This window comes from Ischnura elegans (assembly GCF_921293095.1).
Source record: "Ischnura elegans chromosome 13 unlocalized genomic scaffold, ioIscEleg1.1 SUPER_13_unloc_1, whole genome shotgun sequence".
NCBI classification, from domain to species: Eukaryota; Metazoa; Arthropoda; class Insecta; order Odonata; family Coenagrionidae; genus Ischnura; species Ischnura elegans.
The window spans coordinates 5085433-5106680 of record NW_025791657.1 but is presented as its reverse complement, the minus strand read 5'-3'; the positions used below and the strand labels follow the sequence as shown (position 1 = coordinate 5106680).

At 38.0% G+C, this 21248-nt stretch overlaps 1 protein-coding gene across 1 annotated transcript in view; it reads right to left on the bottom strand.

Annotated features, from left to right (window-relative positions):
* LOC124172508 (zinc finger protein 271-like) overlaps positions 1-21248 on the bottom strand; it is a 55529-nt gene that overhangs the window by 19051 nt on the left and 15230 nt on the right. Inside the window, exons 6-7 of the mRNA XM_046551947.1 lie at positions 18486-18686; positions 7103-7222 (exon numbers count right to left, since the gene is read on the bottom strand). Of these exons, the coding sequence (XP_046407903.1) occupies positions 7103-7222; positions 18486-18686 (321 nt within the window). The remainder of the gene's footprint in view (positions 1-7102; positions 7223-18485; positions 18687-21248) is intronic.

The window sequence follows — 21248 nt, the reverse complement described above, 5'->3', positions numbered from 1 at the left end:
TAGGATTGTTATGAAATTTTCTTTACACAGCATCACAGATTTCATTGAATTTTTTTACTACAAAATTCGTGAATGGATACACGGGTTAGGTATTCACATAAGTCGAGGCATCATTTGAAGTAGACAAAGAGATATTTATTGATATAAATCCATTCTCACATTCAAAATTTTTCATTGTGTGGCCATTTATTCATTGGTTTTGATGATGTAGGTATTCTTTAATGTCCATTTCTCTATAATATATAACCCCTTTGGTCAACATTAACAGAATTAAAATATTGGTAGGCATAAAAGAATTCAATACACACCCATACCTCCTTCAAAATATGGATCCACCAGAGACAACCACTGATTGTTAATCTTCAAATTAATTGGTAGAGTTTAAAGTTAACGTGAGAGAATTTCACCCACCTTCAATGAACGTATACCATCAAACATCGACTTACATGTAGTCCAAACAACCGTATGCAGTTAATCATACAAGATGATCATAAAGTGACGCAAAGGTATCAGCATTTGAACATTTACATTGCTGGAAACATCAACGGGCATTATCAATGCACGAAGCTAATTAAAAGCGAGCTTTTATTTAGCCAACTCAGTCATTAAGGCACAAAAAAGTTAGTGGGGAAAAGCTTTCAATAACGCAGTATTCATTTAAATTTGCACACAATATGAGAGAACGAGAAAATGCAGCTTAATAAAATCTTAGCAAAATACAACAGGGAAACCCAGTCGTCAGAATATGTAACAATTAGGTATGCAATTAATATCGTTTGTCAACTTTTTCTTCACTTTTTCGCAGCGTTCATTGCCAACACTCAAAATTTCAATGCCGGATCGACACCTAAAGTGAGATCCTTGAAACGACTCAGCAACGCACATTTGCTAAAGTATCACTTTACCGTAAAGAGAGACTGTAAAGTGAGAGATTTCAATGTGGTCTATGAATCGCACCCAAAGAGTTTTCTCATAATGCCACATGTTGGACAAGAGGAAAGTCTTAATAGTTCTGTTACAACTGTTAACCAAGAATTGTTCCGATATCTTTGTTTACCTAAGTTCCAATGCAGTCATATCAAATTCCACTTTTTTTATTTGAAGGTAAATAATTGTAGTGAAGAGGATAACGTAAGTGGCCAATTACATTGGTGCATGCGTGCAGTCGCTTGAGTGGCCTCTGGCAAAAGAAAATTCTCTGGGGTACTTTCAGCTATTGCAGCTGTCATAGGTGTTGTGTCACTGCTGTGGATGCTGTAGCAGGCTGTATGCATGTTACAAACATAATAATGGCTATATGAATTCTGCAATGCAGTAGGAAGCATTCCTTTTTAAATACTCACTCACCTTTGAATTCATCGATTGATTCATATATCTTTATTACTTTATTATTTGTACTTCCACGGCTCAGAATAACATCAACTGAGGGGCAAAGCAGACAGAAATTGAGTTGAGTCAACTACTTTCCAGATTCCCACCAGGTTAATTTATACATGTTGGCCAACGTTTCAGGCTCCGCCTCGGGGTTCACCCTGAGGGATGCTGAATATTGTTTTATCAGACAAAAATAAAAAATTAAATATTACTGAGAATGAGCCCCAAGCTGGAGCTTGAATAGACTAATATGGATAAATTATTAAGGGTGCTTCACAGGTAGTAACTGTATTAAATGTGTATTACTTTAAGCACAGGAATATAAATTTTTAAGGTTATAATCTAAATATGTAATTTTAAGAAATTTTAAGGTTTACCGGTGCATGTGACTCACCAGTGTATGCAACCAGCTTCCCACTAACTGATCTTTATAAAACTTTGTATATTTGACAAAATTTCAGTTCTCCTTATCTGGGTGTAAAACTAGACAATGAAGTCTCCATGGAGCAACATATTCAGAAGTTTTGCAGAAAAATGACATCTACTTGTTTTTTTTATTCTATCAGATAAATTTTAGCTATTGATGCATTATTGTCAATTTATTTATTTAGTCCCCATTAGTGCTTTCATTGTGTGCATATCCTCCTCCATCATCACTGAACTGATCTGCTTTTACAGAAGGGGAACCACATGTTCCCATGCCACTGAGAAAAAAAAGAGAATTAACCTGGGAGTGGTTGCTGCGGGTCGCTCCGACCCCCACACAACTATTTATATCTGGGCTGAATATACAAAATAATGAACGGTCTCCACTTTCCATGTCGCTGCTTCTATAAAACCCTCCTACCATACCCTATTGAGTTTCTTCAGTTTCAGCTTGTTCATTGACCTAGGCGTACATGTGCGTGTCAGCCTGACCCACAGCGGCCATTAGCGTTGTCAAAAAATGTGCAAGTTTTTTTTATAACTGTGAGCGTAAGTTAGTGTACAGTAGAGTAATGCTGTGTGTTTTCTTGGTCAGGGCTTAATTTAAGTGTTTTTTTTATAAAACTGAATTATAAACATGGCAAGCAAACCTAAATCTGGCTCCAGTAGACAAGTTACTTTTTTCCAATCGCCACGTTCCATTGGATGAAGAAGGACTCTTGTTTACCTTAGAAGAAGGCTTTTCTTTTGACACATCGGATGACGAATCCAACTACTGGAGTGATGTTGATCCCATTGAGGAATGCGCAGATGACAATGACAGGAATACGGACACTGAGCAAAGCAGAAGTGAAGTTTCTAGTGACGATGAAACATCAGACGACGACATCCCTCTTTTGTATAGGAGTCGATATTTAGGGAAAGATGGCGAATCATCCTGGAAAATTGCAGAACCTACCCAATCCGTACAAACCAGACAGCGGAATCTTATCATTCATTTTCGGGAACAAAAGGCGAGGCAAAAAATGCTAAAAAAACCGTTGCAAGCATGGCAGTTCTTCTTGCCTGACGAAGTAATACAAAATATTGTAAACAACACTAATTTATTCATAGACTTGAATAAAAATAAATTTGGCTGGGATCATGACTGTAAAAACACTACAGTTGAAGAAACTAAAGCCCTGTTGGGTTTATTGTATTACACAGGTGTGTTGAAGGCTTCACATCTGAACGCAGAAGAGTTGTGGGAAAAAGTGCATCTATTCAAGTGTGTAATGTCTTTGAATTGATTTAGATTTTTGCTTCGAATGCTAACATTTGATAAAAGAACTCGAGTGCAGAGGATGGAAGTGGACCATTTAGCAACTTTCAGGGATGCTTTGAGTTTGTTGTAAAGAAATGTAAATCAAAGTTTTCTGTTGGTGAGTACAAAACAATTGACTAGATGTTGTGGGCCTTCCGTGGAAGGTGCGGTTTCAGGCAGCATATGCATGATAAGCCTGCAAAATATGGTGTGAAGGTGTTTTCACTGGTTGACTCACGAACACTTTATGTACTAAAAATGGAAGTATATCTTGGAAAACAACGCCCTGTACCTTATGAACACATAAGTCAAACAACATCTCCAGTAGTAGTCAGACTTGTCGAACCGATAAGTGGAAGCAACAGAAACGTCACTTATGATAACTGGTTTTCTAGTATTGCCCTATCTAATGATCTCTTGCAAAATCAAAAACTCACCACAGTTGGAACAATCAGGAAAAACAAGAAAGAGATACTGACCTCCAGAGTTTTTGAGAACTAAGAATTGAGAAGTACACTCGTCAATGTTTGGTTTTGCCAAAAACTTGACAACACTAATATCTTTTGTCCCAAATAAGAACAAGGTCGTTCTATTGACCTCCACCATGCATCACAGTAAAAGTATTGACAATGCCACAGAAGAACAAAAGAAACCAGAGATAATAACATTTTATAATGTCACAAAAGGAGGAGTTGATGTGGTTGATGAAATGAGTCGCAATTACTCTGTCGCCAGAAAGACAAAGCATTGGCCCTTCACAGCATTTTACCATATTTTAGACTTTATAGGACTAAACCCTCATCATTTGCTCCTGGAATGACAAAGAAAGAAAACTTGAACTAAGGAAATGGCTCAAGGAGTTGGCTACAGAACTATTTACACCTCATCTTAGAACTTGTCTTCAAGGATCTCTGTCAAAGGCAACCCGTATAAATATTTAGCACATTCTAAAAGAAGACACTGTCCCAAAGAAGAGAAAGCCGTGTGCATCATGCAACATCCCTGTCTGTGGCAAACACTCCAATCCCACTTGTCTCAACTGTATTGACATGAAATAAATAGTGAGTTTTTTATATTATACACATAGGGACTACGCAATCTTTTTACACCTGAAAGCTTTGATGTGCTTTTATAAAAAATAAATTTGCACATTTTATCAAGTTGTGGGTTTTGTAGGCTCACTCATGGCCAACATACCTCAACTTTACTGACTTTGGGATGCAACTAAACCAATAACTGGACATTCATAGTGACATAAAGTTGTGGAAATAAATATTTGTTCCTATTGGAAAAAATATTATGAAGCATTAGTTTAAGTTTTCTTTTAATCTTTGTGATAAACCTTGGCTCATTTTTTTACATTTTTTTAAAAATTGGGTGCATTATTTTCATGCTTCAATAACTTAAAACATTTTCCTTATAACATTATGCCATAGGCTAATTTTTGAATTTTTTACAACCTATATTCAAAGTTAAAGAGTTAAAAATTATTGTAAGTAAGCTAGTTAACCATAAAATTACGAAAAATCTTGAACTCTAACAAAAACCTCATTTTTGTGATACTTTTTCTTAATTATTGAAAATAATATTAAAGTAATAAAATAGTTTTTTAAACACATGGTATGAGTTTATATACCTTGAAACTGAAATGTGTGAAGTTACAAAAAAAAAACAAAAATGTAAATTAAGCTTTAAAACCATTTCTTTAAGTGCGAGTCAGAGTCACCCGCAGCGACCACATTAGGCTACATGTTAGGCACGACTTCTCCAGGGTTAGCAATTCATTGGTACAGGTTTTCACCAATTGGTACCAGAAGCAAAAAGATCGCAACCAAAACATCAAATATGCATGTACAACTGGAAAATTCCCTGAAAAGCTATTCTGACCTCAGAGAAGAAGACGGGAGAAACTCATCGACTAACATAATATGGGTCATAAGGTTACTCTGCCTTTTCAATTAGCCATAGGAAAACCCTCCTAATAAGGAACAACAAATTTACCAGCAATAGTTTGAGACATCATGGCCTCGTTACATCATTTATCGGCAACCAATAATCTATTTCGACATAGGCAAATGGAGTACACAAATGTTGGTTTCATCAATTAAAGGTAATTATTATATTTTATTTCAATCAAAGTTGAATATATAACAAGCTCCATTAAAATCAGCTCACGGAAAGAAATTGATGCCTCTCAACAACCACCCTGGTTTGCCAACATCTAATACCCTTTCCAAAGGCGTTGAAGGGCAAATCCTGAGTCCCCCTTATAATTTACTCCATATAGTTCTCACCACATCCACATCTGCTATAATTAGAATATACCTTATTTAAATTCTTTTTTGGGAGCAAATCATGCTTGGTAGATTTGGCTAGAAATTGCATCATCTGATTAAGAGGCAATACAGCCAACCACAACGAACACATTAGGATTCATCATTCTACGTGAAAGGTTTTTCTCATTTGGAATAATTTTACCAGGGAATCATGATCATGATCTGTTGATCATGACATCACAATAACTCAGCATGAGAGTACCAAGTGCTAGAATAGGTAGCATGAATTTCACTTATTTTCCTCCTATATTGTTTGAACAATATGGAAGGAAAAGAATTTCAACATATCTCTTCAAAGATGCGAGGCTTGGATGTTGAGCAGCAGCAGAGAACTCTAGAGTAGAAGCATTCAAAATATGGTGCAGCCAAAGAATGATGAAGATAAAATGGATCGACCATGTGAGTAACAAAGAAGTGCTAAGAAAAATGGCAGAAAAGAGAATTCTTCTGAAAACCCTTAGCACAAGACAGAACTACTTAGTTGACCACATAATGAGCCATAATGGTATGATAAAAACAGTACTAGAAGGACTGGTGGAAGAATAGTAAAGGTTATAAAAGATGTCAAAGAGAAAAAATACGTCCTAATGAAAAGGTAAGCGGACAGCAGAGCTGCCTTAAACATATCTTAGGGTTTATGATAATGATCCGTCATTTTTGTGGAAATTGGAGAAGAGGATGGGGTTTTATTTCTCACAAAAATGTGAAACGCCATGACGGCAGAGCCCTCAATTGCTCAGTGAGCAAAGGTGAGTGATCAGAGCAGCTGTATGCGCCCATTCTCTTTAGAACAATAAACCATTTATTTTGAATGATTTCATCACCAACGACAAATATCTGTTAGTTGGAAAAAACTTTCGGGGAAATGGGCCAAAACTTTTGGGACTTTGATTCTCTTTCTTTGATGATCTTCCTTGAAAAGGAAACCAGAATTGGTCAGGAAACGGGGCCACCCAAGAATTTGCAAGGCAACATAGCCCTGAAGCATATCTTTAACTGATATGACTAACTGTGAAAGTTATAATGAAGAGTTATTACAAATCTCAAGTTTACTTATTTACATTTGACAAAGTTAGGGTAAAGGCTTTGCTTTTATAGCAATTGATACAGGAATATTCCATGGAGAAAATATTCCTGTAATCCTATTCCTATTCTATATTTGATATAAGATAGGAAGTGATATTGTTATTATGGTAAATTATATTGGAACATAACATGAAGGACTGAATTTCTGTAGTGGAAAAAATCTACTTCATCATCATCATTAGTCAACAATCCTAAGATTGGTTTGACGCAGCTCTCCATTTCTCTCTCCTAACCGCTAATCTCTTCATAGCTACATATTTATTCTCTTTTACATCCTTTATAACCTGTCCTATATAACTCATTCGGGGCCGTCCCTTGCCCTTTTTCCCTTCCACTTGTCCTTCAACGATTGTCTTCATCAGACCATCGTGCCTCAAAATGTGGCCAACTAAGTTGTCCCTTCTTCTGCTTGATGTTTTTAGGAGGCTTCTCTTTTCTCCCACTCTCCTTAGCACTTCCTGGTTACTCACACGGTCAATCCATTTTATCTTCATCATTCTTCGTGTTGGAATATAACATGGAGGACTGAATTTCTGTAGTAGAAAATATCTACTTAACAAAGCAAATGTGAACTTACCAAGTCGTCAGTTGCCAAAGAGTCTAAAGCATTAATTGAAATTCCATCTGGATCCGGTGTGTACATCTCAGGATAATTACCTTCACTGAGAGGGTCTTCATTCTCACCTTTCACAGATACCTAGAAGATAATGCTGGGTGCCAATCAATGGGGGCAAAGTAAAAATGTGAGTAATGATAAATAATAACAATAAAACCTCCTCTTTCACCTGAGACCACTCAAGCTGGCTGAAATCATGTTTGCAGAAGATTTTAGTGACAACCTAAAATGAAATGGCTGACATGACCAGTTAAGACATTGAGAAGTATTTCACACCAATGGTGTGAAATACTTCTCAATGTGTTAGCCACAGTAGAAGTGGGGAAATTCTTCACCTTGCAACTGAGACATTTTTTCCATCCTTTAAAATCCTCATTATCTGTGAATCCATTTCGAGACAGAATTATGTCTATGTTGACATTAAGTCTATGATGACATTGTTTCCTTAAGTCAGTTATTAAACAATTTCTAAACAATAACTCAAATATTTTTTACTTTTTATGAGAGAATCAAGACGTTCCATGGAAGAAAGCATACTTTTCATCAAATATTTGAATCTAATACAGGTATTCCTCACCAAAAACTACAGATATGTTACAAAAAACGTCATGTTGAGAAAATTTAGTGACAGCATAGAAGCACAATCCATTCCAGTAGTAAAATTTCCACATTCTGGATCATTGACTGATTTTTTTGTGGGCAGTTTTACATCTATGGGCATTTATATAGTTGACATGACGCAATGAAAAATCAAAGTGATTCAACATTGCAAACATCCAAAATCTTTGTTAAGGCCGATTTACACGGGGCACAGAATTTCTCAGATTAGAATGGCATTTATTTCTAAAATGGCTAGGAATTGCACAAATGCATGAACAAAATTAAAACAGGGGCTATTTTGCCGTCTCACACCCACCAATTCTCGCATGTGTTCTAGCATTTCACTGCTATACACGATGCAATTTTGACTGCAACTAAACACACAGATTCTGTTACAGAAGAGGTAAAGCAAGCCTTACAGCCTTACGTGATTTCCATGATTGTTACTCTTTCAGCGAAGTGCGAATTTCATAGTTATATTTTTTCCTTGTGTATTTTGTTGTAATAATTATTCTCGTACGCGATGGAACCGGAAGGTAAGGGTTTTAGAGAATATCGCGAACCCCCTAGGTACGATGAGGACGGGTCAGACGCCAGTAGTGAGGTGAAAATCATTGACGTTTCTAACTGGGATGAGGAGCCGCAAGCGGAGGATAGAATAGAGCAAAGGGGTGGAGGCACCGAAATTACCAGCCTTAGGGCCGATTTCACCAACGCCGATCAACGCTTGATCTTGGATCAACCGTACAAATAATCTCAAATCACGCTGATTGAGTTTCACCTACGACAATCAGCGCTAATCGGGGATCAACATCCTTGATCAAGTTGATCGTGGATTTTCTTTGATCAAGCCATGATCAACCAAGATGGCCGACGTATTGTCATCATCTGACGAGGAGTTGGATATAATTATAGATTATTTAAACTTACGTGCACACCACAGGTCCTTGGAAGTAAATGCGTATGATGTATACGAAGAATAAGGAGTTTAAAAATGAAATTTAGATTATCCAAACCTGCCGTTGATTTCGTCCTAGAGCGTATTCATAACAGGACAAAGGAAGCAGAAGGAATCATCCATATCACCCGTGGAACAGCTTTTAATAGCTCCGAGATTCTACGTAACGAAAAGCCTGCGGTTCAATTGAGTGGCTTGAACACACGGTATTTAAATTTAGCGGGTTTTCAACATGAGAGTAGCGAATATCGAAACGATGAGATTGACGTTGTTTATGAAGACACCATGGAAGACACCGGTATGTTGTTGGAAGATATTCCTACTGTTGTTCTTGTTTCGTTGATGGTTTTGTATTTACATCATACGTTTTATTATAACTACTATGTGTGCGGTAATAGTATGTAATATAAAGTATACTTGCATGGAATCAAATGGTAGTTCAATCGGTCAGTAGTTGCGAAGGTTTGTAACGTTAAATTTCAAGTTGTTTGTTTGAAGGATATTATCTTGAGGAAAGAAATTTACTATATTAGCTAGTATTAATATCAGTGCTGCTGTTAGAGTAAATAGCATGTAGAATTTTACTGTGTGTATGACAATAGTCGCGTCAAGTTTCCATGTAAGTACATAAGTTAACCTCGATTTCAAGATAAGCATTTTGGTACCTCAGCTTACATAAGGAGTTCCCTTTTACATTTTAGTTTCATGCATGTAAATCAAGTGTAATGGTCATACAAATCAAAACCATTGAAAAAGTAATTTCAAAATTATGTGTACCTTAACCTTCGCTTGATCGATGTTGGCCTTTCGGTGATGTTGGAGATGACACATGTTAATTAGAAATTTAATTAGTGAACTTAATATAACCTTTACTGGTTATTTTAACTGTGGCAAATATGAAAATAGTTCACGATTTTTAAAGGTAACCGAAGATAATGGTATTGCAGTATGTTTATACTATATTGTGGTACTACAAATTCTGGGTAGATTTTATTAATTAATGGTCAAGAGATAAGAAGTAATGAACGATGTAATCTTATTCATTATACACGGTCAGGTGTCAGTCATATTCATCTAGGTGATGTACTTAGATAACACTGCTGCACAGGATTTGGAGCAAACTGGTAATAGTGTTTTTTTAGTTGTATCCTAAAGATGATTAATGTATAGTAGTGCACTTTAAAATATCTTACTTCATGAAGGTGATGTAGGTGAGGGGGTCACATAACCCACAATGTTATGTAAAAGTTAGATAAATGGCTAATCATAAACCAGTGAAGGAATCCTATTAATTTTCTTAACTACCTATTGAATACTCAGCATAGTAATAAATACATTAAGGTGTAAAATCATGGCATCGACAATTTAATTGCATACATTACATTTGCAGCTGTGGTATTAATAAGATATTGGAATGCAAATTAGAGATTTTAAACCATAATCTTCAATGAAGTATATTATGTATCAATGACATTAAATTGTTTTTGAGTAATGTCTACTGCTGTTGGATGTATATCACAATTTATTTTACATGAGTTCTTGGGCATGATGAGTTTGTCGCTCCTAGTATAATGAAGTGATAAATAGATGTCAGTATGTGATGTGAGGTAAGATCGTGGGCGCAAATTCATGAATTGTGTTAATATAAAACTGTTGTTTAACTGTAGCATGTGATGGTTCACAACAATTTAGATATGGGAAGTATAAATTTTAACACGCTACATTGTTCACACATCAATTATAGCTTGATATATACAACAGCTTTGTTAGTATAATAAAATATACTTAATTAGTTTATTTTGTTGTGTCATTATTGTTATCATTCTATCGCATAACCATCTGTATACATGATCAGAAATTAAATTAAGGATTATCTTTTAAAATCAAAGCATGAAATGGAGCAATCTCTTTCTTCATTTGGTCTATAATCCTCACATGTTATCATTATGAAATACAAGTGAATAAAATAAAAAGAAAAAATTGCTGTTGGAATTTTTTGATGCTAGGACCTTTGTAATGCTAGTATGAGTTGATTAGTGTTAGGCATGGAAATAATTATGTACACCTAAAAGTGTAGCTCATCACATAGCTAGTAGTAGACTGTTATTAAAATGAATAATACAGATTATTGCAATTTTGTATTGCGATAGACTTCTCACTAAACAATAATAAGATACCAAATGTAACTGGTAGGTCAGTTGCTAGTTCCCAAGGGAGCAATCGACCTGATTTAGGCGATTGAAATTCTTACCAACCTTTTATATACATATTTATAAATTCTTCTTGGCAATTTAATATCCTTCAGATCTATTTTTCATCATAATTCAATGGTGGTGGGAATAATTCAATGATAGCAGTGGTTACCATTTGACTCTTGATATTTATGTTGAAAATAAATTTTGAAATTTCTAAATGCATTGCTCCAGTATATCTTAAAATGCAGTCTTGATTGTGTCTCATTAAAATATTTTACAGGGCATTGTAAATAACCTAACAAACTATGGTCTGAATGAGATTAATTGACTTTTTAATTTTCACATTGAGGTTTATTTTATGCAGCTGACAGTCATTTAACCTGCCTCAAGTTGCAATATACATTTATGTAATTAGGTAAGAGGAAGCTATGAAGCTCCTGAGATCTAAAAGTTTTTGCAGATACATAGTAATTGGTGAACTACTTAGAGTGAGTAAATCAAGCAGTCTAATTTAAAGGTCCCATTTTGTAAAGCAATGCTGTACCAAGAATTCATACAATTTCCTAGTGGAAGAAAGGAATTTCTGAGAATGGAAAAAGAATTTTTTGGGATTGCTGGATTCCCAGGCATCATTGGGGCAATAGACTGCATGCATATCCCAACAACTTCATCTGGAGGAAAAAATGTGGAATTATTTGGAAATAAGAAGTCCTAATTTTCTATCAATGCCCAGGCAGTTTGCTCCCCTACACTATAATTGACTAATTTGGTGGCTTGGGACTGTTCACGATAGCACTATTTTCAATATTTTTCATTTGAGGGCTTAAGTTTAAAGTGCAGAGATACCAGATGATTATTTATAAGGTGATGGCGGTTATCCCTTCAGGCCATACCTCCTTGTACACCCTGTAAACAGAGGAGAGAGGAAGTACAACCTTGCTCACGAGCAAAGCCTAAACCCATTTGAATGTTGTTTTGGGCAAGGACGTACCCAGTATCAAAACTATGGGGGGAGGGGGGGGCAAGCCATGGTTGTTCAAGTTGTAGGTAAGATTTAAGCATGGAAAAGGTGAATGAAATTAACATTTTAAGGAAACTGTAACAACTCTTTATTAATTTTTAAAATTATTAGCTTGAAAAAATATTTTCCCAAAAGACATTTTTGATTTTTGCTTCTAAGGCGGGGCAGCTGCCCTCTCGCTGGGTATGCCCATAGTTTTAGGGTATTGAAACAGAGGTTTCCTTCCCTCTCCATTGGACTAAGAATGAAAAAAATACATATTTCCTCATCATTGTGACTACTGGGGTTTTCCACAAAATTTCAATTATATTCAAAGAGAAGGTACTCATTCAAGGTTCTCATTCAAGATTTCAATGTGAATCTTCATCAACTCATGGGAGAGGTATCCACAGGAGCAGCTGTTTGACTAGCCTTAATTAATGGCATACTTTTATGAGTTATTTTTTAAATAAATTCTTCTTTCATGATAACCATAGCATGGTTCCTCATGGTAAATGGTTTTCTCTCATTTTTACATTTTACCTAGGCATAAAAAATTTAATAGTAAATGTCATCTATTTTAAACAGTCAATAGCATTTTAAACCTGCAGATAAATTACAGAAATATTTTTTTACCTCAATTCACGGATAGTATAACTTGGAATTTAGATTTGATGACATTAATAGGATAAAAAAACCTAGGATTTGAGAAATATTATTTATTTATTTATTTTCCTTCACTTTGGCTAGGGCAGCCTATTTTATCTCAATTTATATTTTTCTATTTTCCAAAGCTAGTACACTATTTTTCAGTTAATTATATTACGCTTATGCTTTCTTCTTCTCAATGCATGTATTAGCATCTGTTCTTTTGTTCCATATAATATTTGAATGAGTTTCTACGAGATGAGATTCCTCCAACTCAGAGAAATTATTCGCTTTCGCTGTTTTCTAAACTCGAAAGTCGCGGTTTTCACGTAGGTAATAACAAATGCCGTTGTAATGCGCTGTAGACAGCCAATAGAAAAGCTACTTACAAATCTATGAGAATTATAATGCTACGCGATTGCCAATCAAGTGATTTTGATTGTTGATCAAGGATCAGACGTTGGTGAAACGGACGCGAGACTTGATCTCGGATCAGGGAATTGATGCCGATCAACTGATCGCCGATCAAAGAGAGGTTGGTGAAATCGGCCCTTAATGAGTTATTTAAAAAACTTGATGAAAAATTCGGAAGAGCTGAGGAAAAACTTGATGAGAGGTTTGAAAAATCTGAGGAAGCTAGGAGAGAAGATAAGAGAAAAGCTGAGGAAGCTAGGAGGGAGGATATTAATAAATTTGAAAGACTAGAGGAGAAATTTGACGAGAGATTCGGAAGAGCTGAGGAAAGACTTGATGAGAGATTTGAAAAAGCTGAGCGAACTAGAAAAGAGGATATGAAGAAATTTGAAAGACTAGAGGGGAATCTTGACGAGAAATTCGAACGAATAATGAAGGATATGAAAGAGCGTTTCGATACTGAGAAAGATGAAAGGGGGAAACTAGAAGAGAAGTTGGAGGCAATTAATGGGAAGATTGAAGGAATCGGGGAGATAGTGGACGAACGCGTTCAGGAAGTAAAAAGGGAAGTAAGCGAGAAGGTAGAGGTTGTGAGGGAGCAAGTTGCAATAATTTCCCGAGATGTACAGGAGGAGAAGATCCACCACGGAAAAAGAATTAAAGATCTTGCCGAAGAAGTAGCGGGGATCCGTCGAATGAAGGCAGGCGGTACGGGTTCTCCGACTAATTTTCCGAGTCCCCCGGCTAATTTGCAATTCCGTGGCAAACCACATGAACACCCCATAGCATTTATGAGGGGAGTTGAAAACTATTATTCCGTTCACGCTATCCCGCCCGAGATACGATCGCGGTTTTTCTATCAGATGTTGGATGAAGGGGCAAAGGGATAGGCAGATACAATTTTTCCTTTTCCGGAGGAGATGGAAGTATTCAAACAACTATTTGTCGCGCGGTATTGGAGTAAAGATCATCGGATAAATTACAAAATTAAAGTTATGTCGGGAATGTACAGGAGGACGCCGGGAAGTAGCATGCAAGAGTACGCGACTCGGAAAATCGCAGCGATCAAACTGTGTGAGCCGCCGGAGAATGAGGAGGAAATGGTGGCATTATTGGTAAGACATTTCCCACCATATGTTCAGGATTTGCTCCGTAGTTTGGAAGTTGCCACTTACGACAAGCTCTTAATTATGCTCGGGCGATTCGACCAGTCCCAAAATCATTTAGGAAGGGCAGAAGAGACCCACCCTAACGTAAACGCGATAAGAAATCCGTCACACAGGGGGTTTGGCTCATGGCACCACGGTGGAAACCGAGGAGGAGGGCAGACTCAAGCAGAGAGACAGGAGGGAAATGAGAGAGAAAGGGGCGAAGGGAATCGGAATGAGGATAATATGCCCCAATCTCTTATGGATTTTTCCTTTCCACCTCCGCGGGCGGAAAACTTACGGAGTTTGGGTCGAGCGACTTCCCCCACCCAAACCCGGCGAGCATAAGAGTGGAAGTCCCCATTTTATCAACACTACGGGTAGGAAGGATCCCAGCCCACGAGTTGAATCATGAGGAGAAGGAGAGGCTCCATTTATGTCCAGAAATCGAAGTGCTTTGCGGGAACCATGCAATGCTAGCCCTAGTTGACACGGGAAGTCAAATATCCGTAGTTTTTGAGGAAAAGGTCGCGGAGTTGAGATGTTTGGGAATAGAATTGCCCACCTTACCCCTCGGGAAAACCTTTATCATCGGGGCCGACCAACGCAGGTCCGCTCCGATAACGCGACAGGTATCGATGACTCTGACGATAGGCAGTCAGAAATACGACTTGGTATGTTTGGTGGTCCAAAAACTGATTCGCCCCGTGATTATCGGAATAGATACGCTGAGGAGGTTGCAGGCGGTGATTGACGTGAAAAAGGGTGTAGTAGTGTTTAAGTTCCCAGGTGAATGTGTGGTGGTGCGAGAGTTCAATAAAGGCGAGGATAACTTAGTGTGTGGGACGATCGCGAAAGAAGAGGCAACAATCGAGGAAGAGATAGAGGGGTGTGTAGGGCGTGAAGGTTTGGGAGGAGACGAAAGGGACAAGGTGACGAAAGTAATCAGGCAATTTAGCGCATTGTTTATGCCGTCATTAGCCCCTGTGAGAAATGTCGTGTTTAGAATTAAGTTGATTGATGAAACGCCTTTTCAGCAGAAAATTTACCCGATCCCTCAGGCATACGAAGCGGAGGTGGCCGCTGAAATTGAAAGTATGCTTCAAAAAGGTATTAAAGGTAAAGGAAAACCCCTAGTCCCTTTTTAAACCCGTTGGTGGTCGTCAAAAAGAAAGACGGGAAGGTAAGGCTGTGTTTAGACGCCCGTAAATTAAACGCGAGGACGATAGCCGAAAATGATCGACCCCTCCCAGTAGACCGTATTATAAATAAGTTCGGGGGGGCTGTTTGGTTTTCAAGCACAGACTTTACGTCATCCTATTGGCAGATGCGTCTCCACGAAGACGACCAAAAGTATACAGCTTTTCTTTTCAAATCTAGAACCTATGTATTTTGTCGAGTTCCATTTGGACTCAAGAACAGTGGCGCAGCGTTAACTAGATGCGTGGAGGAGGTATTAGGAGACGATATGGCGAGCTGCGTAACCACGTACGTGGATGATGTTGTTGTTTTTTCCAGGTCATTAGATGATCATGTGGTTCATTTGAGGGAGGTCTTCAACCGTTTCGAGAAAGCAAATTTAAGGTTAAATATAACGAAATCTAGTTTCCTAAGGAAAGAAATCCATTTTTTGGGATACGTTATCGATACTAAGGGAACGAAGGCCAACCCAGACAAGGTGAAGGTGATAGTGGATTGCGAACGGCCGAAAAACGTTCGGAGCCTCCGTGCATTCCTTGGAATGTGTAACTATTACGCGCGTTGTTGTAAAAAATTATTATGATAGAATCAGTCCAATGTTATTTTTTCCCATTGTACAGCGGACCATATGTCATTCGCCGTATCGTTGCCCCAAATGCTGTCGAGTTGGAAGGAGAAGACGGCGGATTGATAGGTCCGTACAATTTCGGGAATCTAATTCCGTACATGTCCGAGATTTAATTTTTTTCCTTTGCCAGACGCGTTCCCTAGGCGATGTTATGTATTCCGCCATTGTTAACTGTGTGTTGCTCCGCCTGAGTAGGAGGGCGTTCCCCTCGCGTGTCGCGATTTTTTTTGGGCGGATTGCCTGTATATTTTTTTTTCGTAAATACGTTCCCCGTATTTCCTCCTTTTGAGAGGAGGGCATATGTAACCGGTGCATTCTGCCCGCTTACATAGTAACGCATAAGACGGGAGTGCGAGGTAAAGGAAGGCCGTTTTTTTTCTTTAGATATGTGTTCGTATGAATGTGTGAGTGAGTGTAAGAGGGTTTTTGAGTGTGTGTTATGAATCATTGAGTCCCCGTTTGATGTTCCCCTATTTTCCTCCCCACATTGATGTATAATGCTCTCCCCTCCCCCCCTAAAGTGTGCAAATCGAACGATTAAGACGAAGAAGAACGTGGTTTCCCCCCCGTGTCCATGGTGAAGTGACCGTCCAGCCCCCAAGTGCATCATCCCTTTCTTTCCCCTGACCCCTACCTCCCCGGTGTTTCCTCCCCTCAATGGCTATATAACGTGGTGCACCGGAGGAAAAAGGCTTCTATTTTTTTGGCGGTTCCAACCAAAAAAAACGCTCCCAAGAGTAGGCGGAGTGTGGGGAGGCAGAGAAGAAAAAGTTGGTGGAGAGATCCCGTGAGAGAGAGAGAGAGAGAGAGAGGGTGCCCAATGCGAGTAGGAGTTGCAAGGTAGACTCGTGGTGCCGATGAAAGGATCTCCCAACTGTCGCATGGAGGCCATCTCCCACTCGTGACCCTGCCGGAGTTGACGCAGAGCAGCCTACGCCGCGGAACCGAATCGCCACGATCAGCAGATCGAGAGCCCCGAAAATTCAACAAACTGTAAGAGAAAAAGCCACGAAATCCCATCCCCCCCTCAAGGAACAGAAGAAAATTCCCACTTCACCAAGTCAAGAAGAGAATTCATTAAAAACGTTTGTAAAATTCCCCCCCGCACAAATAGAGAAGAGGACAGTACTTTCCCCTATTACCGTGTGAATTTCTGTGCAATATCTATTTCGTTGCTTCATATTTCCATTCCCCCCCGTTTCTCGTTTTTTTTATTTGCCCCTTTTCTTGTGGTTTTTGTATGGGTTATGAATGTAAAAACGTGTAGCGTGATTTTTTTTTGGGTTAAGGTTAAGGACTGAAATTTTTCTGTTGTGCAGCATAGTGAATTATGCGTTGTATTTCATTGAATTCAAGGAGAAGAAGTTAATTGTTACTTTTGCTATTGATTTGCTTGTATTTGTAAATGATCATATTTAAACTCATTAAATTTATGTTGAGCGAACTACGCAGTCGAACGGCTTTCTTTATCCGAACGCTCCTGTCTCAGGTCTCATCACCCCTAAACTTCCCCCTCCTACCCTTTCCCAAAATCCCATTCCCTCGCCCCAGGTGCACGGAATATCCCCGCTACACCTCTGCCCTCCCCTTTTGCCCTCCAATCTCCCCTTCCCCGAATGTGCCCCGCACGGTGGGGTTACAATATATATTCATGTAACACCTGCCAGTGGGTACAGTTGGGATGTTCGTCTGGTATCCAGGTGGATTTTTTAAGAGTGGGAAATTGTCCTTTTCATTGTAAATATTGATTACGTGCATAGGAAATCTGTTCACAGCTACCTTGCTATCTGTAAAAAAATGCTAAAATTGCTTGAGAAAATTAGGTCCACGAAATATATGTAAAATCGTGGATCTAATCAATTTTTATTAATCTAAATTATGAAATTGACGCTATTTTTTAATATGCCTATTTTCTGCTTATCTTATTTTAAACACATTATATGTGGAGCACGTCAAATGACAGGCTCTGCCAGTCAGGCCAGGAGTCCTTTACCTACCCCTGTATGTAAATAATATCCACTCCTGAGATTTCCCATCGTGTGTATGACCTTCAGCAAGGACCCCTCTTACGAACTGTGTGCACCATTTGTAAATATGTAGCAGTGTTTGAATGGAAGGTATGTTGTGGAAGACTTCCCCTGTTTCTTTATTATTTTATCGACCAATTCTGACGACTTTCATAAAAATCACATCCGCATTGAATGTGTTAATAGCTAACTAGCTGATACAAGCACATAAATTACTTAAGAAAATTAGATCCACAGAATAATATATACCTAAATACATACAGGAAATACATTTATTGATCCAGCTTATAAAATTGACATTGTTTATCAAGTGTCCTACTCTAACTCTTACATCTTTTTTAATAGGGTGCTGTCCTCTTTTTTCACCTCATGGAATCTGATCTCCCTAGTCACACAAGCAAGGGTGACTGCCTATACAAGTGCATTCATTTACACTGGGCAAAACGAATTTCATCTTGAACCTAGTAAATATCTACGAATTAGATCATATAACCAGGGTTTAATTGTGGATGAGAATATAGCTTACCAACATATTAGCTCTGGATTGATAGGTGTCAGGCACAGGAATGTATATTTCAGTCGTTTGGACTGGGCAAGTGAGATGTGAGGAGCCTTGAATCTCATCTTGAATGAAGTCTTTTGTGTCAGCAGAAGACCCCAGTTCGTCATCAGCTACCTCATCCCCTGGGATACTCTGTGGAGAAAGTAACTGTGTTAAACTCGCCTCCTTCAGTGTCAACAAATGAAGCATATTTCTAATCTTGATAACACCAGATTTATAATGTGTCATTTACGCTATTACGTAAAAATTGAGAGGTGTCTGTTAATCAATAACTCAAAAGCCAAACAGTTACTGAAACTAATTTAGGCAGGAAGATACTTGGTATACTCAGTTCACATTGTGGCTGTATTACAACATCCTTGGGGCGACGAAAGAGAAAAATAAATGTTTTCAGCAGTGGTATCTCAAATATGAATTTTTGATGTAGAACATGTTTTTGATTCATATCCATTGTTATCGACCTCTTGGTATTACGTACCCAAATATGAAATCTAGGAGAAAAGAGGTAAATCTCATATGTAGGCCACTTTCTAAGGCAGAAAAGTATGAAATCCTCAGACTGATCTTGGAAGAGAGAGCTGTAGGGAAGCGCCCACGAGGAGAAGAAAATGTCCATGGACACAAAACGTCATAGATGGGGCAGCAGTTAGAGATATTTGGGACCAATTACAATGGTCAAGAGAGTATTGCCTGAGAAGCCAATGCAGTGGATATTGTTCGGCACGACAAAAGAGATAAATAAGAACCTAAGAAATTCTGTCAGTCAATCACATCAATAGTCGGGTGGATGAAACCCTTTTCATTTAGTAGATTTTTCAATTATTAAACCTCATCACTTGGTAAAATAATAAGTTAATAATACTACTTCAGTTCACACTTACAATTAGCAGGAGCCAGTAGGAGATTTTTTGTTCATTTTAACTTGCTTCGGTCACCCATGTGAGTAAATACATATATTAAAAGGGATTGTTTCATAGTGTACTGGGTAGATTGCCTTTTTTGAGTTGGCCAACTTCAGTGCCCCACTTAGTTAGCTATGATTGTTTTACAAACACATACTTGAATCATACAACAAAAAGTCTTTGCTTACCACCACTAAAACATCAACTGCAAGGTAACAAGCACTTTGCATGGAGTCACAGCTTGAGAAACACAGCTTATACACACCTTGACATTGCTTATGCACACTCTTATAAGTGGTATATAAAAATGCAAAAATTGCTTGAAAAATTTAGATCCAAAAACAAAAAACAAAATCACAGTTGCTAATAATTTATTTCTTCTAAATAATGAATTTGCAATTACGTTTCATGTGCCCTGCTTTCCTCAATTCATCCTTTCTTTTTAACCATTTTGCACCTTGATTTCGGGTGGAGCCAATGGGCATTTTTATTCATATAACACCTGCCAGTCGGTGGAGTTAGGATGTTTGTCTGGTATATCGGTGGATTTTTTAAGATTGGGAAATTGTCCTTTTCATTGAAAAAATTGATTACGTGTAGAGGAAATTTGTTAACAGCTACCTTGCTATCTGTAAAAAAATGCTAAAATTGCTTGAGAAAATTAAGTCCACGAATTATATGTAAAATCATGTCTAAACAATTTTCATTAGTCTAAATTATTAAAATTCCACTATTTTTCAAAATGCCTATTTTCTTCTTATATCATTTTCAACACATTCAGCGCGCGGAACGTCAATTGAAAGGCTCTGCCAGTCAGGCCAGGAGTCCTTTATCCCACTCGGTACGTAATAATATATCTATTCCCGAGTGTTAAAATCGTGTGTATGACCTTCAGCAAGGACCCCTTCTTCGAATCCTGTGCTCCATTTGGTAAAAACAGTGTTGGAACCGCAGGTATGTTGTGAAAACTCCCCCTTTTTCTTTCTTATTTTATCCACCAATTCTGACCACTTTCATGAAAATCGCGTCTGCATTGAATGTGTTAATGGCTAGCTAGCTGATACAAGGACATGCATTGTTTGAGAAAATTAGATCCACAGAAAAATATATAAATTCATACAGCAAATTAATTATATTGATCCAACTTATAAATTGGACGTTATTTTTCAAGTGGGCTACTTTTCCTCTTATCTTTTTATCAATAAGGTGCTCTCCTATTTTTTCACCTCATGGCATCTCCATAGTCACAAAAGCAAGGGTGACTTCACGTAGAAATTCATTCAGTTACAGTGCACAAAGCCACTTTCGTCATGCAACCTAGTAAATATCTATAAATTAAGATCACTTAACCTTTTCGCGCCGAATGCCACACCTGTGCGGCGAGGATTTTCTTCCATAAACAAGGAATTCCACACCAGTGCATCCTGAATGTTCTTACCCTAACCAAGGAATGCTATGCCTGTGCGGCACAGGTCGAAAAAAGTGACCGTGACGGACACAATAGACCCATGGATGCGGTTGCCCCTCGTGATCCGCCTTAGCGCGAGCCCAGTCCCATCTTCGGCCGCTCAGGTCGACCCTTTCCTATCCTCTCCACGCGGTCAACTACTGTTATTTGCAGTGTGTTTTCAAAAAAATATTTGTAGCTTACTTTTAAAATTCAATGCTAGAACTGCATTCATCTTTTTTTGCTGACCACATGGAAATTTCAAACAAAATTCTAACATAAATATCAACGGAGTTATAGACCAACTAGTAAATATACTAAATCCGTCTATATCAACGTAATAACTTTGTTCAAAATTTCTGCACGCTCAGAAAAGAA